Consider the following 24,679-nt stretch of genomic DNA (forward strand, 5'->3'; position numbering starts at 1 on the left):
ACCTTCTCAGAAAATACCTTTGGGAACGATGATTATACCAAGAAAAAAATAATAAAAAAGCAAAGACAAATTCTGAATGCGTCTTAGAGAGCCAACAGGAAGGTTACGTTTCTAGTCTTGATTTATGGTTCTCGCTTCTCGACGTTTTTCTGTCCTTGAATAAAACAAATGCGAAGTCTGAACTTAACAGATTATCTAGTTAAATCAACCCCTACATCATAGCGGAGTCAAGTACAAGGCTAACTTGTGTTCAAGCAGACGAGGACAAAGCCTATCTGGTCGGAAGCGATTGTGTGACAAACATTGAGTTACTTATCTTGTAACCAAATTGTCAAACCAAACATGAACTCTGGATTCGAAAATTCAAAAAGACTCAATTTGTGTGCTGACCAATTACTTCAGCCATCGTTAGATAACGGATGAGCTGGCATTTGAGTTTGGTCAGACTATGTATCCAATACGTACATGAAGCGGTTAAACAACTTGCTTACAGCTGTGTAAAGCTTAGGCATGTCGTCAACGTAGAGCACTTCGTTGACTGAGCTACACACGTTTGCCTTGCTAGAAATCAGTTGGTTCTCCTGCCAGACCAAACAACGTAAAACGGACCTCTTATCCCAGTCTCGGGAGGTAAAATTTACTGGAAGACCTACAATTACGAATTCGGTTTCGTTGTTCATGCTACTGCTCAAGATGGCACTCAAGAGTTTCATTCCGATAAGATAATACCAACAAACGTCTTAAATAATACCGATAAACATTTAAATAAAATTGCTATAAATGTTCCGATATTACCAAACTCTTTTTTTTCCCGTACACGGCGTCTAATCTTCTAATTTCCGCTAGTTCCAGCAGACGTATCTAGTAGAAATTATAACATGGGTACCTAAGTTGGCCGAAGACAACTACCATGACAATGTTAACATTCCAATTAACCTTGTGTTAGCGAAGTGAAGTGCGAACAATTGGCATTTCCTGATTTGTGACCATTTTTTTCCGCCAAAGACGTAAAAACTTACAAATCATTACAAAAGGAATCGAGTATTGAATATGAAGTTATGCGAATAACAACGGTTGAAGGAGAAATACTTCTGAAGATGAATTATTTTGTCTGTTCCAATATGTCCTGAAATACTAATCGGACGAATCTAGTGGTTTAAAAATCACGAGTTGTTACGCAAAACTTAATCAATACTTCCCAATCATTTGGCCTTCAACTATTATCGGAAGGAGCGATTTAATGCGCGCCTTTCATTATTTTTTTTTTCAAAGACGTGATTACACATACACTTTGCAAAAGGAAAAGGATTGGAAGAAGACAGATAAAGGTAAGTTGAGTGAGTCTGTTACTTGATTGAGGGACGTGGGGAGATACTGGGAATACCTTTCTCTTTTTTTTTTGTATGCAAAAAATGGAACACTAAAAAAAGACAAAAAAAAAAAAAAAAAAGAAACTTCAACAGAAAGTGTGCATATCAACAAAATTACAACACACAAGTCGCCCAGCGGCACAAGATGTGATCTCTGCAGTAAGTTGAATAAAAGGGAGGAAAAAATTGGTATTGATGTAGGATGAAACTCTTCCAAGTCCTTCTGACTACGACATATCCTCTCAATTACAGGCGAATCGGAGAACGGGCATGAGTTGGGGAGGAACCAAACTTGAAAACCCAAAAGAATTTGTTTGCATGGACTTGTCCGCCAAAGGACGCAGACTTGTTCGGTTGGGATGCTCTTTGCAGACACTCCTCGTCTTGTGTATGTGTTTTTGATTCAATTGATCGAATAATAATTAACTGTAAAAGTAGCGGAAATGTAGTAGCGCAAGCAGAAGTTTGATGTGGGTAGACGAAAGTGGGGAAAAGGAGAGAAGAAAAAAAAAAAAAATTAAGACCAAGAGAAGGATTTCTAGATAAAGATTATAGAAACAGGCGGGGTAGGGATTTTCGTCTCTTAATTGTTCTCAGCCTCGGGCTGTTCATCACCATCTCCCTGAGCATCGGAAGTCCACAGGGTCAAGTTATCGCGAAGCAGCTGCATGATCAATGTTGAATCCTTATAGGAGTCTTCATTCAACGTATCCAGCTCGGCTATGGCGTCATCGAAAGCCTATTCGAAGAAAAGAAAAGTTAAAATTTGAACAAGTTGATGCATCAAATGTCTGGCATGCAAAACAAGGGGAAACACTATTATAGAACTACCGCAGACCGATAGAGAAAAAAAAAAAAAAAAAAAAAAAAAAGAAAAAAAAGGGGAAGAGGAAGAAATGGGATGGGAACAGGGAACAGGCGGCGAACGACTCGGTCGCAGATGATCTTGTCGAAGTTGCTGACGAGGACCATGCACATAACCCGACGAAAAGAAGAGTTTTTGGCTTCAACTTGCAAACCTGTTTGGCCAGATGACAAGCCCGGTCGGGCGAATTAAGGATCTCGTAGTAGAATACGGAGAAGTTCAGAGCCAAACCCAATCGAATCGGGTGAGTTGGCTGCATCTTGGAGCGAGCCACTTCAAAAGCTTCTTGGTAAGAACGCTGCGAGTCGTCCACTACGCCTTTAACGAGGGACAGAGTTTAGGGAATGTACGGCGGGTTGGCGAATGAAATCAAGAGTATAATCGTAGGTGTAAAATGATGGAAAAAAAAAAGGATCAGGAACGAAAGCACAGGAGTAAGGATATAAAAAAAAAAAAAAAAAGAAAAAAAAGAAAAAGAAAAACAAAAATTAGTAACCGAGTCGAATACAAACGGACCTGTTTGGCGAGTTGGCAGGCTTTTTCAGGTGAATTCAGGATCTCATAATAGAAGACCGAGAAGTTAAGAGCCAAACCCAGCCGGATTGGATGCGTCGGCTGCATTTTGGCTTTGCTGATTTCGAACGCATCTTGGTAAGCCTTTTGAGAATCGTCGACAACGGCTACAGGTTTTCAACAACAAATTGAATTTTGGATAGTTATAACCCTGTCTCGGTTTGATCGACTGCGCAATGAAACAGCCCATCCCAGCTATCGCAGCGTCTTCACAGATGGCTCTGTATACGTTGAGATTGCACTCTGTTAAACACAGCCCTCCCTTGCTAACACATACCCAAAATGCATGACAAATTTAAACCGCTTGCAGGAAGCCGGCGTCCCAATTCGTGATGGCACAAAGCCAAGACGTATACAGCAATCACGGAAGTCTGCGAAGCTCTACTACAGGCTAAACTCGATATTTTGTAATAGATAATGTGTAAGAAGTATACTTTAAAATTTTTAGTTTTAAAGGTGGGAAAACCAGTTAAATATTCAATCCGTTAGATGTATAGAGGGTGAAAAAAAAGGGAAATTGAATGCAGCTGGCTAACGAATCAATTTCACTTGTACTCCCCATACTGCAGTTGCAACTCGTTGATCCGACAACGTAGTACCACATCCCTTCGAAATTGGAACCCAACAATGCTTACCGTTTCTGGTATCTCCTGTTGCGACTTCGGCCAAATATCGGTAATAATCGCCTTTCATCTTTAGATAAAAGACTTTGGATTCAGGGTTGCTGGCTTTAGGGATCAGGAATTTGTCGAGTAAACCCTAGGATAAAAACAAAACAAAATGTAATAAGTCATTAGATTTAGTACTACTTCTAGTACACAACTACATCACAGACAAGTTAATTAAACGCACACGGCAAAGATTGTCGACAATAAAATGATATCGACCAAGAACGAAATTGTTGCTAGGTAACACCCCTGCATCGTGAGGCCGAGTTCAAGAAGAAAATAGAAAAAAAAGGAAAGACTAAAAAGGAAGGCTTGCGACCCCATGATAGAAGATCAATACATACACAGAAGGGGGAGGTGACTGGCACTACTTCCTATGTGCGCAGGTTCTGCCATTACGACTATATGGGAATTGATACGACCAGGTTTGCTTAACCCTAGACACATCAGCACATGGCCATCTTTGAATAAGACCTTGAAGCTACGACAATGATGCCAACCGTCTAGACTTATGCGACCTTCATCGACTAAGATGGGTACACAAGATCAGAAAATTTCCAAAGCCAGCGGACAATTTAAGTAAAATCCAAAGGTCTGTTTGACGTTAAACACACGATGAGACACTTTGAGCTTGAAAACTTGAGACTTGTTCGATTTTATTTACCAAAACATCATAGCAGATCTCGCGTAGTTCTTTTTCGACTTTTTCTCTGTATTCTTTGGCCATTTGCTGTTTTCGCTCGGATCCCTCCGTCTTCTGTTCAATGGACGAAATGACACGCCAAGAACTCCGCCGGGCACCCACTACATTCTTGTATGCCACGGACAACAGGTTTCGTTCCTCATTGGACAGCTCGACGCCCGTCTCCGTCACTGATTTCATGGCCGCCGCCATGTCATCGTAACGCTCGGCCTGTTCGGCTAGCTTGGCTCGCTGCACCAATTCTTCCTTGTCCATGCTCATTTTCTGCTGATTTATAATACCTGCAAGAACACAAGCCAAAAACAAGATTACATTAATATATAACATTATAACCAGTTACTGGTGGCCGGCAGGAATCCAATGGAAACCTAGATACTGATTTAATGGTTTTGCAGCAGAACGAATGTTCAATGATGAAAACGAGAAAAAAAGCAAACGTCGACCACCATTGAATAACACCACACCCTCTATGACCTTAAGCATGAATCACGCGGGAGCGTCAGAACCCACCCTCCAACTGTAAAGAGGCCTCGTGTGCGTCTTAAGCCACCAAAAGGAGAAATATTTGCATTAATAAGTTTAGAACTGGCCTTGAAAAGGAGAAGCCACACAGACACACTTTACTTCCTACTGATTGACAGGAGCCACAGATAGAGGATGAAAAAAAACGAAATGGAAATAAATGAATTTCAAGTTTGCCAACAATTGGAGTCTATATTTCTAGCATCTACGCAAAACTTCTCTACAGAATAGAAAATGGCTGCATGAAAATACCCAAAAACTTTTTGAAGAAAAGGAATGTGGGATGGGTTGCGCGAGCTGTCGCGTAGGGAGCAAAGATGGCGCCTCTCACAAGCTAAGAACATTCTACTCTACGGACGCCCAACCTCATCACCGGTTACGGTTTCGGGTTAACTAACGATTTTTGCCGATCTAATTCTGCATCGAATATCAAACGCCACGATTTAACACTTTAGTCCTTTGTCTCTCGCTTAATTTTAACCATATTCAAGTTTCTGAGACTTACGTGAGTGGGTGCCGAAGTATAGCGGAAAATGCCTCGCTGGCTGAGCTGCACCAACTGAGTTGTACGAGCGATAAAAGGGAACTCGTTGCTTCGTTACTCTTAGCTTGCTAGCTATCGATTAACTTCAGTCGATCTTTCTTTTAAAGCAGCTACGTGCCGTGCGATAGACGGGCTGATCGATAGTTGCTGGCAATGTGAATTTACCAAGGGAGATGCAAACTTGCAACGCCATCTAGAACAAAGTGTTAAAGTTGGCAGAATCGAGTTTTTTCATCAGGCAGCTCAGTCTACTAGTACCGTGGTGAAATTCTTATTCATATATCACATTAATTCACTGTGGATGTAACCGACCTTATTAGAAAAAGTAGAATATTTATCTATTATCACAAAGATAGAAGATATAATACAATCTATTTATCACTAGAATTGCCCCGATAGGTTTAGGTTGTTTAATTTTAATATGCTCCTTCCCTTGGAAATGTGTAGAGTGTAGAATTTATAAATGTAATTTTTCCAAGTGGAATTTCTGAGCAGAGTAATCTACGCCAATGATAGAATCCATTCTTTATTTATCTGTCTCAGTTATGCATTAACATTTAATGCTTTTTTAACAGAATTTTTTAAAATCCCAAGGCAAAGACATAAAACTAAATTATGTTTTTTTTTGCAACGTCTTGTATGCATGGTAGGATCGCGTCAGAGCGTCACACGCTCAGACGCAGTAATGTGAAATATAAAATATTGTATTCTGCTAGTATAATACTACAATTTCTATGCATAATAAAAGTTGTGGTGGATACGATTTTTAATGTAATGATTTCTATCCATCCAAATGTGCTAACTAGAAATAATAGTAATAGGTGAAACCCTGAACAGAAAGGGCTTTAAGAACACCATTTATGCGATCATTAGTTTTTTCATTTAGAGCTCAGTCTAATATTCGGTCTTTTATCATACTATAAACTACGTCCACAGCACTACTTTTTTAAAAAACATATTACCAGATTTTACGTACATGGGTTTGCATTTTCGCTTTCTTACGTTTGTCTACCTACCACGTTTTTACGAATCAGAAATCCGTAAAAATTTAAAGTCGAGAATTCAAACTACATCATCAAAACAAGTCTGTAGTAACGCAAAAATAGTCATATAATCATATCTCATATCCAAATCGTGTTTTTTTAATTTTTAGCTCACCAGTTTAGATGGCGTGGCATTTATTTTGTTTACAGTCGTGGTATCATGGGTCATTTCTTGATGCTATGCTTGTGCGTTATTGTTATTGTGTTCAGTAGCGCCAATTTATGAGACACTTTGGAAATATAAGACTTTCTCAAGTTCAAAGAACAATTAAAAATTGGGCACATCTGCATCAATGTTTTATTATCTAAAACCAAATGTGTGTCTTTGTGTATCCATTTAAATACAAAATTTATTTCTGCTTAGAAATTTTCCTTCTTCTGCAAAATGAACACATAAAGAAAATCAGATGCAAGCTTGCAAAATTCTACCTGAATGAAAGATCAGTTCTTAGACAAAAGCCTATCATGAACCATACTGGTAGAGTTGTCCGAAGGAGATGAGAACAATACAATGAGATAGTAAGAGTTCAGACATTTTTTCTAGAGATATTTGTTGTTGGTTAACAGTGCTCGAACCTTTGGTTGCTTGGAAAGACATTGGTGTGCAAACTACAATGTATCTAATTCTTTAATTCCTGTAATAAATAACCTTTTGTTAAAATGAAGGAATTGAAAATATTTAAATTTACTTTCTGTCATGTGAATTGCAAGAGATCTTGTTGAGCTGAAGTTGTTGCCTGAAAAATCCTACTACTTGCCCGTTTTGAAATTTGTTCTTTAACATTCCTATCAGAGTCATAGAGGGGATCATGGTATAATAGTTTAGAGGTAGTACGTCTACTCAAGGCCTACTAAATGCTTAAGGCCTGTAAACTCGTATACCTCCTATGGCGGGGACGCGTTACCTGGCAACAACTAATCAGAGGAAAAACAAGGGTTACGACGACACCATCTGGCGCTCGCTACTGCTACTGCTTCGTAAACCTAAATACAAGATTAAGCAAAAACAGGGTTTCCTTGTATTTTTTAATTAAGAGTATCTTAGAATCCTTAACTTTTAGTTAAAGAATTCCAGTAAGTGTAGAAAATCACCTCTTGGAAAAAGATTTGTGTCCACTAAGTAATATTTTCATCATTACATTTCACCATTTCAACCAAATTTACATCGGTATTGGGATGGTGAATAAGGACTCCGTATAGAGGTTTTTCCATTTGGTTCGTGTAAGTAGAGGGAAAAGTCGGTGCGGCTAGTCGACTAGTGCGCACCATGGCGGGGGATAGCCGAAACTTGCTGCAGACTTTGCTTGATCCAACCAATAGACACAGGGTGTCTATTGGTTGCCAAAACTATAGGACACAGAAAAACAAATATAAAGAATTGAAATACATTGGAACGGCAATGACATTAATTTTCATCAGAATTATTGCTATCTGAATCACTGGAATCAGTACAGCTCTCACGATCGTTTTCAAGATCATTGTCACTATCTCGATTGTCATCTTTTTCATTATCACAAGCCATTGAATCAAGAGTAGGTGGAGTGACATCACCTTCGAACCAATGAATTGAATACCTCTGATCGTCGAGTATCCATCCATTTTTGAGGGGGGAGAATACTGTTGGATTGGCAACAGCTGCTCTGTTCCAAAATGAGCAGATAGCATTTACACGTTTAATTTGCTCAATGAGCACGGTTTTCCAAGGGGGCAAGAGACTTCCATCGATCCCTTTTACGCTTGCCATGGGATGCTTATGTTTCGGTTTTTAAACCTTCGTGAATAAAACTAATCGACAGTCATTAACAGATTGGACTCCCTTAACCCCATACATTTCACATACAAATTTCTCGATGCAATTTATTGTCGGATCAGGCAACATTTCCACATAGCCTAATTTTCCAAATGCATTTTGAGCATAAATTTTTTTTTGTAGAATAGCAAAAGGCTTAACTTTCCCTTTGTACGCAAACGAAGGAGTGTAGTCGCATCCGGTGAATGCGTGAAAACCTGAAAGAGACTTACACAATCTTGGACCCAATTTCTGACTTAGACTAATAACTTCAATAAACCTTAGAGTGTTTTTACTCGCCAAACCCAATTCAAGAAAAACTTTAACACCGCTCTTAATCTTATCAATATTTCCTAGCGCAACAACCAAAACATCGGTATCTGAAGTACGAATTACCACGTTAGCAGGACCAGTGATACTTGCAAGATGGGTTATCATTTTACTGTCCTCTTCTTCATGCGTACTATAAACTATTTGTACCTTTATTATATCGTTTTTAATTTTGAATAAAAATTAAGAAATAAATTAAATATTGGTGTGTTTTCATTACAACTATTGTGAATTGTCATCCACGGGCAATTGGGTTGGTGCGGGTCGGAGAAAAAAGGTTCCAAAATCCGATTTTGGGAGAATCGGGAAAACTATATGTCTAAAAATTTTAACAATTATAAGAATGGATAAATCTTGATAAGGTCTATCCAATTCTGCTAAAATATTGCTTAGGGTGTACTAATTAGGAAAGTAAACCGCTTGGCCATTTTTCGGGTACGTCAGTGCGGTTTAGCCGGTCAAAGGGACCCCCCCTCCCTAAAAATACGTAATATTTCAATAATTTATTGCGAGAAAACTATAAGGCAAAAATTAATACATTTTAAAGAAATGGATAGCTCTTGGTAAGGGTTATCCATTTTTGTAAAAAAAACATAATTTTCAAAAACAAAAAAATTTTGGACAAGAAGTTGTTTGAATTTTTTGCGCTCTAGAAATATACTAGATCCAATAGACTTAAGTAACAATATTCATTTTTTAAAAAACTGTTATGTGTATGAATATTTTTTCATAAGTTATACAGAAATGGATAGCCCTTATCAAGAGCTATCCATTTCTGTAAAATTTATTAATTTGGTCTTATAGTTTTCCCGCAATAAATTATTGAAATTTTACTTATTATTGGGGGGGTAACCGGATACCCGTAAACCGTACCGACCTACCGGGAAAACGGCAAATCGGGTAACTCTTCCAATAAGTATTTTTTAAAGCATCATTTTTGCAAAAATGGACAGATCTTATAAAGATATATCCATTCCTATCATTTTTAAAATTTTTAGAATTATGGTTTTCCCGATCATTACCTGATCGGGTTTTGGAACCGCCAGTCCAAATGCCTATGGCCCAATTTACACTAATTTAAGAAAACACACCGGTACTTAATTCAGTCTATTATATAAAATGAAAAAAAATTGATATAAGTAAAAATGTTGTATTTGTAAAACTTAACAAACAGCAAACAATAAATGTAAATAATATAAATACACAAAGAAACAAACAAATCAAAGCGTGAACTCCACTCCCACAAGAACCCCTTTCGCCCGGGTGTGTTGTAAAACATTTGGGAATTTTGAAAAAGGGTAGTTTTTCTAATGTAAATAACTTTTCTGCTGTGTTATTCTCATAAAATCTAATAAATAAAAAGTAAACTAGGTTATATGGGCTGAAAAACTAGAGTATTTGGGGATTTTAATGTTATTTCGTTTATATGCAGCATTAATTTTAAGATGACGCGTACCGCCATAAGCGCCGTGTTAAACACGGCAAAAAAATTTCTACGCGGAAACCGATTTGAGTAACTCCTAAATTTAAAAAAAAATAGTAAATCTACATAAAAAACATTGAAATTTGAAACACACGTTTATTAACATATAAAGTTTGTTTACATGTAGGCCTACATTTATTTCTTTTTGATATATGTCTATAAGCCTATAATTTATTTGTGTTTGTCTTGTGTTTTGTATAGGCCTGACGCAGAAAAACAAAGAGTGATAGTGAGCCAATGGAAGTTACCTATTCCTTGATTGTGTCAGAGGAAAATAGTGAACCAATGGAAGCTACCATTTCCTTGAATGTGTCGGAGGAAGATAGTGAACCAATGGAAGCTACCAATTCCTTTATTGTGTCCCAGGAATATGACATACCGGTAGCAGAAGCAGACAATATAGTTGTATTACCCATAAACACTATTACTACCTCCAAGGAAAGAAAGAAAACGGTGGTGTCATTGGAAGAAAATGAAAGACGAGCTATTACAAATCCTGTAAACAATCTAAATCAATCCTGCCAGAAAAAAAACAGTCAATTAAACCGTTCATACTTAGTGTTTCAAATTTATTTTATTAATGAAAAGAGTATGTGCATTTATTATTTTTTAATATATTAAAAGGACATTTCTTGAGTAACAGCATAAATAGGGGAGACTGGAGTATGCCGGGACACCGGGTCAAGAGGGACAGTAGGGGGAAAAATAGTAGATTTTAATAAAATTAAAAATTTTTTAGTATGTTATTTAGATACATACAATCTACTTTGGCATGAAATTTGGTTGAGTTTTGTCAATAACTAAAAAAACGGTTTTTTTTTAGTTAATTTTGTCTCCGCCATTTAATGTTTCTAGAAAAAAATAATCGCAAATGGCATGTAAATTTAATATGGAAATGAAGCTTATTCATTTCTTTATTGTTAAAAACAAAAATTATAATTTTCGATCAATTACTGTAGATAATATTAACGTTTTAAAAAAATAGTCTTTATCGGGAAATCGGGACAGCTGTTTTTGACTAAAATGGGACATTAGTGGGCGGGTCTGGCCTTCAAGCCCATCAATCATCACCGAGCTCATGACGCCATTACTGTTCCTTACGATGATCACAAGCAATCGATTATTCAGCATATTAATCGATTACAATAAGCCCAACCCCCACCTATCTTGTAATAAGGGTTTTTTATCATATAAGAAAATTTTTTTATTAACACAATAATCAAATTGAAACATTTATTAACTTATAGAGTCTATGCAGTGGGACGCTATTTCAATTTTTACAAATTTTTTTAATGAATTTCAAGGCGAAAACGGAGGACGTCCCTCACCACCCACCCTAGTGTCCTCACTTACCCCTCAAAATAGGCTCCTCCCACAAATCTAAGAAAACTTTAAAGGTCTTTTATGGGAAAATGGTTTATTATTAAATTATATAAAAAATATGGGGGGTACATTACCGTATGGAATACATAAAAACAAAATAATAAATTCATTTAATGATTAGTTTGGGAGATATAGGGGGAAAACGAAAACCGTCCCGGCTTACTCCAGTCTCCCCTAGTACGTAAAATTTTGATTTACAGTACAAATAGTACGTTTAATATCATCCGTAATGTCAATTGCTATACTGACCCGCGCTAAACTTTCAAACGTAGTTCTCCAGAAAATCCGATTGGTGTCACTAACATTTATGGAAGCAGCCTGGGATCTAGCCTTATGGGAAATTTCTAGTAAGTGAACATACCATCACCTCTTCTACTATGGTATTACATTTAATATTTACACCCCTTTTTAAAAGCTTTGCACAAGGGCGTGTAGGATTGACACGTGTTTCAATTCTGTCCACTAGGTGCCACTACCATCGTTAAGGAAACTATTAACGACGAAGCCTTATTGGCAAAATCGACCCAATGAACGAACCATCCCCTCTTTTACTTCGAAGACAAAGTAACTTTTTTCAAGACCAAAGACGAAAAAATGCAACGAAAGTGAACAAAGGCAATTCCTAGAAAAAATTACCGGGTTACATCAAATTTTACGGTTTGTTCCCATCATTTTGCTAAAGACGACATTGTCAAAGGGAAGTACTCTATCATGAACGGAGAAGAACAATTCATACCAATTTTTCGCTGGACTCTGAAACAGAATGCAGTTCCAACAAAATTCCCTGGTAAATATTATTTATTGTTTGACGTAGGTTATGACACACAACCTAATTTATTTTTGTTTTACTCAAGGGTGTTCACAAAAGCCAAAAGAGATTAAAGTAAAACTGAGAGCGAGCAGAACAAATGAAGTTGTTTCCAAAAAAATAAAGGGTGCGTCTTTGGTCTTGAAAAAAGTTACTTTGTCTTCGACGGGATTTCTGTAACTGTAGCCTGAATTTTAATTAGGGACACAACACCTATTAGGCATTGTGTAAAATCTATAAAGATTCAAAGGGGTGCCACAACTTCAAAAAGGAATATAATTATTGGAAATTAAATTATTTAAATCCTTCTTTTTGGACGAGAGAGGATATAAAAAAACACCCCAGTGACGCGAAAAAACACTTGAAGTAAAAGAAACACTTCTAAACAGCATCCTTTTTTATGGCTAAGCGCCAAATTTCTCCACAATAGTAGCTCTGAAAGTCCTCTCGCCTATCGTTGGGGGGATTGTTATACTCGACTGCTGGACCGTATGAATAATCGTCGCGATATTCTGTACGATGGTCGTAAAAACGGCCCTCGTGGTCCTCCAAAGGGGAAAAGAAACCGTACCCACTACTGCCCCACTGCGACGCGTGCCGAGGAAAACCAATCGGTGATCTTTCTCTGAACTGATAGCCGGGATGTTGGAGATGTGAACGAATACAAATCTCCCGTTCACGCATCTTTTCTCGCTCGGGTACAGGCTGGTCGAAAAAAGTTACACGTGGGTCGTAGAAACGGCCCCTAAAAAATTCACTTGGCGGCCGGGACATGTTTGTCGAGCGATGTTCTTTGCAACAGAGCAAAAATAAGTCTGAGGAAAAGGGGGCGTGCTTCGGCCGAGGAAGGCTACATGAACTTCAAATCTTTGAAAATGCTGAAATAAAATAAGTCTACACCCTTAGGGTCGAGCGGAATGTATTCCGCTATACAAATGATATTATGAAATGTTTAATTAATTTTTATTATAGATATAAAAATTATCTTATCTTATCTTATCTTATCTTTGCTCTTTAAAAAGATGCAAAACACTGCTAGCCACCGATTTTGAAGGAAGTTTACACAAAAACGAGGTTGTTGCAATTCAATGCAATATCGTAGTTGGTGGTAAAATTATACAGTTTGCAAACAGATGTTAAGTGTTCCTTGTGCGTTGTGGAAAATACAATAACGTCTTCGACGACTCGTCGGTCACATGGCATGTCGTCAAAAACCTCCGGCGACTGTAAGCGTTGCCTGCGTGATTAACGGCGAAGGGCAGGTGTAAGTATTTGTACCGGTCGAATAGGGTAGAGAACGTGGATAGGTTTGAAGACTCTTCGTCAAGGAAAACTTGATGGTATCTCTTCAATCCATCGATAACAGTGAAACACCGCAGTCCGGGTGGGATTGTTAGCAAGGCTTGGAAGGGTCTCACTGTTTCAAAGAGCGGCGGATGGTGGCCTTGTTTAGATCGCGGAAATCGACGCATAGGCAAAGACTGCCGTCTCTTTTCGGAATAATAACAATTGGATACACACTAATCGGTTTCGTCATGATCTGGATGATGAATTGAGAATCGGCAGGATCTAACTATCTAGATCTTTGGCCGCAGCATGAGTGGCACGGAGACTGTACGAGTGCCTTTCATGACTATTGAGGTAGCTCGCTCCACGAGTTGAAAGTGGCTTTGCGGGGCTTTCATTGGCCAACATGTTCCGTCAAAAATCCTGGAAAACTCGGGTTTCAGTTGGTTTAGATCTTGTACTGCGCAAACTCTTGTGGGTGGTGTGGTCCCATATAGCACATTTCTGCCGTCGGATGTCCGAATCATGGCCGAACATCCGTTAGATATCCATGTACTCAATGGGTAGTTCCAGGGATGTCCGTCGGCTAGTCACCTTGGAAGTGCAATGGATGTGCGAAAATTATATTCTACGGACCTCCTTCCAACAGCCAAGAAGATTTTCAATTGTTTCATTTAAGGATCGGCCTCGAGCCAATCGGGGCGCTTATTTGCCAATCGGGTTTCTCATTTCGGGCCAACGAGGCGTGGCTCAGGGTGGAAAATTCTTCTCCCCGAATTCAATTGGGGTTTAATCGAGGTACTTAATCAGGGAAGCTACCCCGATTGCAATCAATCGATTCATCGATGCAAAAGACATAATCGATTGACTGTTTCACCCGATCGATCCGATAACAACCCCGATAATAGCTCGTTCTACCCGCCTGCCCAGATTTTTACTCTGAAACCGAAAGAACGTCATTTTTAAAAAATTGCGTCGGGGCAACGGGTTGACCTCAAATTTTTCTCCGCACCGCCCCGGTTGAAAAAGTCGCACCTCAATTCAGCCTCGAATGCACTTTATCGGTGCGGGGCGGTTAACTCGATTAGAGCTAATTGATGCCGATCGCTAAGTTTCATTATTAATTGTCAAAATTTATTTGTTTCCAAAAGGGGAGAACTTAACCGTGTTCAAATTTTTCCCTTGAACGTATTTTTATTTTAAGTCCAGCATTCAATACGAAAAATTAAAAAAAAATAAAGGCGTAGTTATCTATTTGCCGGGTGGTTTATTTTTAAATTTATTACAAAAAAAATGAATAAAATATATGTAAGTCGTGAGTTTGTTTGCACAGGCTTGCCGTTTAGCTTACGGGTACCAAGCCATTGGAAATTAACTTACAGAAAATATATATTATTCGGCATTTAATAATATTAGAAGCAAGTATACTTATGATAGGATATTAATTTCAAATAATAAAAAACTACTTTAAACTTAATAAATCATGCTGAAGTTTAAAATAAAAAAAATATTTATCATAAATTGTTTAATTGCAATTTATACACTTCTGGTTTAACCTAAGTTCGACACCATCTTGACTTCTTCAAAATCCTGTTGGTGATTTGTTATCGAAAAAAACTCAAGTGTTTTACAACAATTCGATTGGTTTGTTCTAAAATGACAGTCAATATATGAGTCGGTTGGCACAGTGGAATAATATTCGACTGTGGTGTGTGAGAGCTGAGTTCGAATCCCGATATAGCCTGATGTTTTTTCAAGATTATAGGTCCAATATATGTCATATTTATAGCCAAATGAAAGCCCGTTCGGATATCCTTAGAATGTCCGACGGCGCTGTTGAGGGTGGTCAAAACAAAAAAAAAATTACATCCATAGAACATCCAAATCGGATGTCGGGCTGTCCGGCGGATATAAAAAAGATGTACTCAACATCCGACCTCGACATCTGTCGGACATCCGACGGACTGCATTGTGTTATGTGGGGTAGCTGTAACGACGGTGACCACCATTGAAATATGTCGCTTCTGGAGACAGTTGAAGCAAGCTGGAAAGTTGGTGTGCAGCGATGGTGATTCGGTGGCGGTCACCGTTGTGATTTGTTTTACTCTCTAGGGGGGGGGTATCCTTCAGCAACATCTCGATGGAGAACTGCGTTGTCTTGGATAAATCAGGTTGTTGGAAGTCGCCTATTACGTGGACGATTACGGTTACGAGACCAGTGTTCCGTTAATGATCCAATTGACAGTAGCTGGAAATGTGCCAAGACTTATAATTGGGCTTCCAGTCACAGTATGGGCACCTTTCTCTAGAGAAACCGAAGAATTTGCAATATCCGGTGGCTGAGATGGCGTAGATTCTGCACCTGTGTCTGGCAAGGTTCTGATTTCGACTGCTAGTCACCATTGTGGTAGAGAGCAGTGATAGAGACCAGCTGGTCATTGGTTGCCATTGTTTTGGTCGTGTAGCTGACGGCGACGGTGTTAATCTTTTTTGGGGGTTTTTTGTTTCCATATTTTACTAAAATTGCCTTTTTTTTCAATAAATGCATTCCTTTCCGGTAGCAGGGCAATTGGACCTTGGATGACGCACCTCTGCTCCGCAGTACCAGCAACCGACGGTTGACAATGACGGGTCGGCTGTGGATTGTTTTTCGCTTTCATTTTCCTGAAAGTTCCTGACTTTGTTTTGAGGAATAGGTAGCCTGGTAGCCTGGACGGAGAGGCTGGTGCCAGCTGCGATGTTGATTGACTGCTTGGCTGCAGCTTGCGCTGTATTGCAGTAGCTCGGGCGAGCGTCAGTTTGGTTCTTTCTTCTAGTAGTATACGCCACATCTCGTCGTCTTGAACCCCAAAGATGATTTGGACCAGAATACGCTTCTGTTTGCAGTGCAAAATTCAGCAGGGAAACAACACTATGTAGCGAGTTAACGAATTTCACATAGCCAGTCGTCGGCTGCTTCTTCGGGTCTTTATTTGGACGCCGCGAACTGCTGGCTCCAAATTTGTTGGTTCCGTCCGGCATTGCACCAGTCCTTAAGCTTTGCAATGATGATAGGTGCAATTAGCTAGTGCACATAAAGCTAGTAGCTATAGCTAGTAAGCTCATTTGCCGTTAGGCCCATGAACAATACCATCTGAAAGGTCCTGACCGATAAAAATGATTTTTTAGGGCTGTATTGATGGTGGACACACAAAAAAAAAATGGTTGTCACTGAACATCCAATAATTTAAAAGAATCGTTATAAAACCCCCCTATTCCACTTTAATCGTCTGATTTGTTGTATAGACCAAGATCGGATGCTGAGTTGCCAAGGCTGAATTCCGACCTGGGGTATTTTTCCTCTCGGGCCCTATAGGAGGGAAATGAAAAATAATATATTTAATTAAGTTGTAGTTAGTTTTATTACAAAATCTTTTGGAATCGTGTACTATACCTCTGTGCTGATATAATACACAAAATTTTATCTCCAAAAAAGCTGTTATTTTTCCAGGAAACTTTTTGAAAGGTACTTGTTTACAATGTACCGTAGCAGACGTAAAGTGATTGACTGTGACTAGTGACTGTAGTGTCAAACTGTTTTCGTTTTTTATGTCATGAGTAGTGTAGTTTGTGATGTCAGTAATGAGTTATTTGACACAATTAGTCTTTTTAAGTTATCTGATTATGCTAAAGGATTTATTCATAAGGAAAAAGAAATTTACTTAGAAAAACGTCTGCTTCTTGTTCTACAGTTGTAATACGGGGAGGGGGGGGGGGTGTTGTGGAAAGGTAAACAAGTACCTTTCAAAAAGTTTCCTGGAAAAATAACAGCTTTTTTGGAGATAAAATTTTTTGTATTATATCAGCACAGAGGTATAGTACACGATTCCAAAAGATTTTGTAATAAAACTAACTACAACTTAATTAAATATATTATTTTTCATTTCCCTCCTATAGGGCCCGAGAGGAAAAATACCCCAGGTCGGAATTCAGCCTTGGCAACTCAGCATCCGATCTTGGTCTATTGTACAGCATTATATTAATTATATATTTTATCATTTTAATGAAATTGGTTGATGTGAAGCATTAAGCTAAAGGGAAAATCTGTTTACTATTTTTCTATTTAAAAAATTAATAAAAATCTTTACAAGGGTTTTTTTATCTACAGGGCAATCGCAGATAAATTTCATGTTTGCGCTGGCATGAAAGCGGATTCTTCAAATTTTAAACATATTTTGCATTTATGCATTTCTTTATGTGCAAGAAAACAAAAAATATTATTGTTGACAGCAAGTTCACCAAAACCAATGTATTTACTGTTGATTAATAACAACTTCAGTTGTTACTCACGTTCACGTGCAATGGAACGTGATAACAGAGATGAGGGATAGAGGGTGAAAATAATGAAGATGAAAATATGACTTAAGGGGAAAAACAACGAACGGCTTTATTCTCTGTTGAAAAAAGGGTGGAACAAAGAGAGAGCCCTAGCAGAACAAGTTATCTTTAAGATATCTTCCAGACAGAAAAACATCTACTAATTAGCTATCTTATAGATATCTTTTCAGTAGTCTATTGTCATGTATGGAAGATATCTTTTAGGCTATCTTGAAGATATCTTTGAAGACATGTATGAGACAATTCATCAAATTTATTTTCTTATGATATAGAACTCGGTAACCGTAATAATCGCAAAAATAATAAATAAAATTTCATTAGAAAACAAATCTGTATTAAATACACGCACATTAATGTCAACGCTTTCTGAGAATACCACAGTGGCACAGTACATATGTTTCATAAAAAACGTAACTAAAATTAACATTTTCTTGATATTAAATCCAGGTTGGTAGGTTCTACTCGCTGACTTTGACTTCTGCATTTTTTATGGTAATAATTTTCAATCCTTCTGGTATCAGTAATTTCCAGTTGTGTCTTTGCTGTCTTCTGGAGCATTTGCTTTTCGGTCATAAGTTGCTTTCGAATTCTTCAGAAATGTCTTGGTTTTGCATTCAAAAGCTGATATCTCCATTTCCCGAAAGTCTTCCCTACTAGCACAAGTCTTCCATAGGATGTCCATAGAACGTCCGGCCGTCCAAACTAGGTCCGTCCATTTTCCGGCAGCTGCGGACATCCCATTGACCGTCTATTTTGATCCATTTTATTGGAGGTCAAAGTAAATACATCCAATGGCTGTCAAGCCTTGGATTTACTTGTGTCCCAGTAAAATGGATAAAAATTTGCCGTCCGTAGGATGTCCGGAACTGCCGGAAAATGGACAGACCTCGTTTAGAAAGTCAGACGTTTTACGGACATTCTATGGATGTCCATATATACATATATTATTATATAAACGTGAACATGTAAAGTAGAAAAATTGCTCCATACTGGCAACGGTGTAGGGTACTTCCTTTTACCGTGGCTTGACAGTTTATGAAGAAGAATCTCGTGTGGTCCATAAATTTAATCTCCATAAATCTTCATCATCATAGCGTCATCAATTGTAAGTAAATTTAGCGTCATGTATTCCAGTGAATAATGCATTAAATAATCAATTATACAAAGTAACGAGAATGTTATATTTACAGGGCTTAACCGGAAAATTTTTTATTGTCGTGTAGCGCCAATGTACTTTGTCGCTTAGCACCGGATGCTAATGTAACGAAACGCCAAGCGAAGCCCCTTCTTGCCCTTTTATTTTTTTGCTTAATTAAACTAAGACCTTATTTCTTAAACTCCCCTTAACTTAATACCCCACTAGTTGACCTAGTTATTAGACTTTCTAGAAAATATAACAAGCGGAGAGAACAAGTCTCGGCACGCCCGTTATAAATAGAAACTTTTATGATTTGTCCAAAGCCGCCCAAAACGGCCTTAACCTGCCGCAGCTAAAAATAGATATATTTTTGTCTGTTGGGAATTGCCCGAAACGGCCCGAAACTGCCCGGCCTATTTTTAACAATCGTCCAAATTCGCCCGATACCGCTTGAATTTGTCCGCCTATACCTCTTCGTGACGTCCAAATTCGCCCGATACCGCCCGATTTTGTCCGCCTATACCTTAACATTGTCCCGTATGTCCCCCACGGGATGATGACTAACATATAAAAAGCCACCGCAAACTCCCAAAAGTCAATCAGATCTACTCTGCCTGCTCCGTGTGCCAACTAAGGCCTCTGCAGCTCTCCCGCCGAGCCCGCTACCGTAACTCTTGCAAGCCGCAGAATAAGTACCCTTTAAGTAATCACTAAGTAGCTGATTGACTATTACTTTATTACGTCTATGCCTTGAAGTTAGTACCCATTGGTAACCTTAAAGTGTCATGAGTCTTCTTCCCTCAATTTACGAGCTTGTTTAATTATTCTACGGCTAACTGTCGCAAATCGGTTTATAATACACGGCTTTTTATTTATTGCGTGCGTGTTGTTTTATGCTTGCTAAGTATACAAGACATTGTGAGTAAAGACGCCGCATTAAATTAAACTTTTCCGTATTGGAGACAACATGACAACGTCGTGTACTCCTTTACATCTGGTGGCAGCGGTTTTCGAACTCACTTACAATGTCGCTGTATACGGGTGCTAAGCCTAAAACTGGACGTACCTTCTTCCAAAAATCTAATAAAACTGATAACGCTCCCGTTGAACTCTCTGAAATTCCACCTTTCACGGCTGATCTGACTCAGCCTAATACGTACACTCCTCACAATTTCCCTCCTTCCCATAAGAGACCTACTCGTTCAACGCTAAATTACGTACCTTTAGAGCAAGTAGATAATCCTGAGGCTATTTTACGATCTAAGAAGATACGCATCCAAAACACTGACAACGTAAATCCGTCACTTATAACCAGGATTGCAAATTTCTTTACACCCAAAAAAGTGACAAATCTAACCAATTTATCAATAAGTACCGAAAGCTCCAACGAAGGCAGTATTAAAACAGAAACCATAACTACGCAATTAAGCCTTATTTCCCAAGCCCCGCAAATTACTGTCATCCCTGAATCACATAGTGCAAACACAACGCCCACTATCAATTCAGTAAGTGAAAAAACGGACCCAGCAAACAGCAAGGTCCTAACAAATAACACCCCATCCGACGAAACTAACACTGACCAGCCAATACAAAATATCTGTGTAATAAATAACGAGGCCACCACATTTCACCAAGATCGTGTAGACAACCAGACTATCGAAGAAGCACTCTCGACCATAATTCCAAACACTTCAGACCTTCCCCCGCCCACTAGCAACTCATTTTTCGAATTAGTCGACCGTCTCACAGGGCATCTCCATATTCCACCACCAAATACCAGTACTCCCCAAGGAAACATTACACCTAACACGCTCAACTCCACCACAAACGCCATCAATAATCCCCTACCTTTCACGCCCTACATCGAAATCGAACACATCCTGACAGCCCTAAGCCAACACAGCAACGCTATCGGCGGAGACGAAATAAGCCCCGATATCATAGAATACCCTTTAAGAACAATTTCCACGCATGGAAAAGTGGAACACCACGACGAGGATTGCGACATTGCACAAACAGTACGCCCATCTACTCCGGCAAGAGCTGAAACACATACGCCCAGCGTATCCACAAGCCAGTGCAATAATCGATTGGATAACAACGGAGCTAGAGAGCACCCCATCCAAACAGCAAATCCATCCCCTCCGACAGGCCATTCAGCGTGCATATCTAGAGACGTGCGACCATCATTCCCACTTTCCACTCCAGCCCCACTTTTCAGAACTATTGCACAACTTAACCAAACTCGTGGAAAGGAAGAAATTCACGAAAGCTCTACAACTCTGGCAGCACGAAGCGAGCGAGCTGACAGCCCTTTTGTGTGCATTTGTGACCGCTGCAGTCAACGAAATAAGATCCATTCTCCACTTTGTGAAAATAAAGGGCCAATTCGCGGTCGTAGCGCAGATTTACACCACAGCGCTCCGGAAAGAAGCGAGTACCAAACACACGACACGACAAGGAACCTACTCTCTCATCCAGCCACTCGAAACCCTAGCAATAACACTGAACACAAAACACCGGATCGGGATCACGCTATTTTGTACAAAATTCAGTCAACTGATCAAACCCCTGTTCGACCTCAACCACGTTACACCCCTGCCGTCACCCTTGAAGATCAGAATCCGATCCCTCATTTTCCAAATACGTACGGACCAGTTTATTACCCCCCACAAAAGACACAAAATCCTCACCGTCTCTGGTTTGATACAAACCGAGCTGACACTCTAAAACAAACCGAGGCATATACGCCTTTCCCGAAAGAAGCGAGCTATCAAACTCCCGAGAACAGCACACACAAAAAAGCTCGGGTAAACTGCACAAATTACTCACCCACTGACGTCACACGGGACGAAAAGAAAAGCGAAGACCAAGAGTGTTTATTTAACGAAAAAGGAATCAACAACATAAACATCACAAAAAACCAAGAAATGGCATCACCCCCAAATTATTACCGGAAAAATGACCACCGTAAGGGCAGGGAAGCCATCACCATGCTGAATCAACTGCAAAATTTCTCAGGCAGCCCCGCTGTTCGCTTCGATCGTTGGATTAAGCTTTTCGATAACGTCGTAGCCATGTCAAACTGGGACAATGCAGAAATAATCAGTATGCTATCAACTAAAATGTCGGGCGAAGCATACGACTTACTACAAAACATCTTGGAATCCAGCGATACTTACGAATACGAAGATATCAAGAAACTCTTCCAAGAAAACTACCATGGATCCGAAGACATTGATTTTTATCAAAACCAATTCGACGAGATACAACGGAAGCCAAAAGAAAATATTTTAAATTATGCCTACAGACTTAAAACGCTATACACACGTGCCTATCCCTCCAACAACCAGGAAACACCCGAAGAAAAAACCACGCAACTAAGATTACTTCGACAAAAATTTTTGCAAGGACTGGAACCAGAACTTCAAAACATCGTAAGACACAAATCAGTATCAACATTCGAAGAACTTGTATCTATCACACAGAAGTACGCAAAGCGCGTCCAATCGGATACGATAGAAAAAGACAAAAGGATATTTGTTAACGCGGTAGCTAGCACTCAAAACGAAACAGCTATCCTACAAGCAATCGAAAAACAAAGTGAACACATAAACTCAATCGCATCCTGCCTGAAATTAGCCACCACTGAACCTGCTCTACAAGAAACAAGCACATCGCCCGACTTGAGCGGAAAAATTGACCGTTTAACGGACGTCATAACAAACCTCGGCAGCATCATGCAGGCTAGCATTCGCCAAACAAATGAGATACGTCAACCCCCCAGAAATAACTTCAGCTATCCCCCGAACCAATCAAGACACGGAAATTTCTCAAACCACGCCCCCCAAAACAGTTTCAACCGCCAAGGCCCAATGAACGGGTTCCGACAACCAGTCGGCAACACTTTCGGCAGGCCTAACGAAAATAACTCAGGTCAGCAACCTTTCCAACGAAATAGGGCAACGCAAAATGCCGCTGGCTGCTCAAACTGCGGCCTTACCAACCACAGCATCGAAAGTTGCTTTCGATTTATAAAACCGCAATCGACACCAGAGACGCCACCTACCTGTTACTTTTGTCAACAAGTAGGCCACGTAGCGAAATTTTGCCCCGAGAAGAAAAACTTAATTAAGCCTAACGAAACTGACGCTTCACCGAACCAGGGAAACGAATAAAGGCCAGCCGTAAAATGGGGTTAACGGAGAATAGGTCATTAAGCCCCAAAACCATACCATCAGTCGCAAAAATTACAGCTTTCAGTAAATCAGCAGCCCCTCGACTTTCTGTGAAAATTCACGATATTCCGTTTAAAGCATTATTCGATACGGGTGCAGCGCGGAGCCTTTTACATATAGATATTTTTAATCGGATAGCGTTGGAAGAGCAAGTGAATTGCTCTGAGTCCGACGTAGAACTATACGATGTGCACAACAAAAAATTGTTCCGTTAGTAGGTTAGTTTCCCTACCAGTTGTTTACGGAGCCAATTTACTAGACCAAGAATTTATCGTCACGAACGGTATATCAGAATCATGTATATTGGGTCTGGACGCCGCAGACAAACACGAGTTAATTTTTGATGGCCGCTCTAAAACTATATTCCTTGCCCGTGACAAACTGGAAGGTAATCAAGAAGTTAAACAAGATGGGTTATTACCGACGAGCCAAGAGTCAACGGTCAACGTAGCCATGACTCTAGTTAGGAAGGTTTTAATTGCCCCTAGATCTTCTCAAGTTGTAGAGGCCACATTAAAAGAGCAGGGTGATAAATTAGGCACTAGCTCTCTCTTTTTATTTTCCCAGAGTATGGATTTACCAGAGGGAATATACATAGGCAATTTCGTAAACGCTACGAACGAAAACAGAAAATATCAGATTGTTGTAGAAAACAATTCCAATATGTCACACACTCTACCGAGAGATAGTCCCCTGGGTGAGGTAGAATTCTCTTGTCAACTGATAGGCAAAGTATCATCAGGTCAAGACTCTGCTTCTCGGGAGACCGTTTCCACTGAAGGGTGTGTTCCTGAAACAGATGTGGATGTTGACCCACAATATATAAAAAACCGTTAGCTGCGCTTCTAAACGAATTTACTGATTTATTCGCGACAAAAGACTCTGGTTTAGGGAGTACAGGATTAATAAAACATTTTATTGATACGGAAGGAAAAGGACCTATTCGACTTCGACCCTATCGCACAGGCCAAGGCCAAAGAGAAGAATTAGAAAAACAGATAAAAGAAATGCTGCAAGCAAACGTAATACGACATTCGACGTCCCCATGGGCAGCTCCAGTAATTTTAGTTGTAAAAAAATCGGGGGAATTGCGTTTTTGCATTGACTATAGGAAATTAAATAATTTAACAAAAAAAGACTCTTATCCACTTCCGAGAATCGACGGCACCCTCGATAGGCTGTATGGAAAAAAATTCTTTACGACCTTAGATCTGGCATCAGGATACTGGCAGATCGAACTAGAGGAATCCTCTAAAGAAAAAACTGCTTTTATTGTAGAAAATAATCTATACGAATTTGTTAGGATGCCTTTTGGTCTATGTAACGCACCCGCGACTTTTCAGCGCTTAATGAACCATATACTTAGGGATGTAGCAGGACAAAAAGCTTTAGTTTACTTAGATGACGTAATAATTTTTTCCGATTCCTTCGAGAGCCATCTGAATGACATACGAGAAGTCTTTTCCCTAATTAAAGGCGCAGGACTTAAATTAAAATTAAAGAAATGTCAATTCATGAAACAATCAGTGAACTATCTTGGGCATGTCATTTCTACTGA

The 24,679-nt window shown here is 39.3% G+C and overlaps 2 protein-coding genes and 2 long non-coding RNA genes across 6 annotated transcripts; 2 read left to right on the forward strand and 2 right to left on the reverse strand.

The window, feature by feature from the left end:
- Nucleotides 1–1,218: 1,218 nt before the first annotated feature.
- Nucleotides 1,219–5,356, reverse strand: LOC116924937 (14-3-3 protein zeta). 3 transcript variants are annotated; one of them, XM_045175364.1, is made up of 5 exons: nt 5,207–5,356; nt 4,141–4,460; nt 3,444–3,567; nt 2,390–2,547; nt 1,219–2,109 (listed from the first exon to the last, which is right to left on the reverse strand). In XM_045175364.1, the coding sequence occupies exons 2-5, from the start codon at nt 4,438–4,440 to the stop codon at nt 1,954–1,956; spliced, it is 738 nt and encodes a 245-aa protein (XP_045031299.1). In that variant the 5' UTR covers nt 4,441–4,460; nt 5,207–5,356; the 3' UTR covers nt 1,219–1,953. The 3 variants fall into 3 exon arrangements, with proteins under 3 accessions (XP_045031299.1, XP_045031298.1, XP_045031297.1); XM_045175363.1 differs by having other exon boundaries at nt 2,390–2,553; nt 5,207–5,355; XM_045175362.1 differs by lacking the exon at nt 2,390–2,547 and adding an exon at nt 2,752–2,915 and having other exon boundaries at nt 5,207–5,352.
- A 90-nt stretch (nt 5,357–5,446) lies between these two features.
- Nucleotides 5,447–6,651, forward strand: LOC123473843. Its single transcript, XR_006648165.1, has 2 exons — nt 5,447–6,329; nt 6,399–6,651. It is a non-coding gene; the product is annotated as an uncharacterized LOC123473843 (long non-coding RNA).
- LOC116924938 lies at nt 6,573–7,622 on the reverse strand. The gene is made up of 2 exons (XR_006648164.1): nt 6,978–7,622; nt 6,573–6,923 (listed from the first exon to the last, which is right to left on the reverse strand). It is a non-coding gene; the product is annotated as an uncharacterized LOC116924938 (long non-coding RNA).
- A 14,085-nt stretch (nt 7,623–21,707) lies between these two features.
- On the forward strand, nt 21,708–23,280 carry LOC116926225. Its single transcript, XM_045174930.1, has one exon. The coding sequence runs from the start codon at nt 21,814–21,816 to the stop codon at nt 23,059–23,061; it is 1,248 nt and encodes a 415-aa protein (XP_045030865.1). The 5' UTR covers nt 21,708–21,813; the 3' UTR covers nt 23,062–23,280.
- Nucleotides 23,281–24,679: the final 1,399 nt, after the last annotated feature.

Source organism: Daphnia magna, linkage group LG6 (genome assembly GCF_020631705.1).
Source record: "Daphnia magna isolate NIES linkage group LG6, ASM2063170v1.1, whole genome shotgun sequence".
Taxonomy (NCBI): domain Eukaryota; kingdom Metazoa; phylum Arthropoda; class Branchiopoda; order Diplostraca; family Daphniidae; genus Daphnia; species Daphnia magna.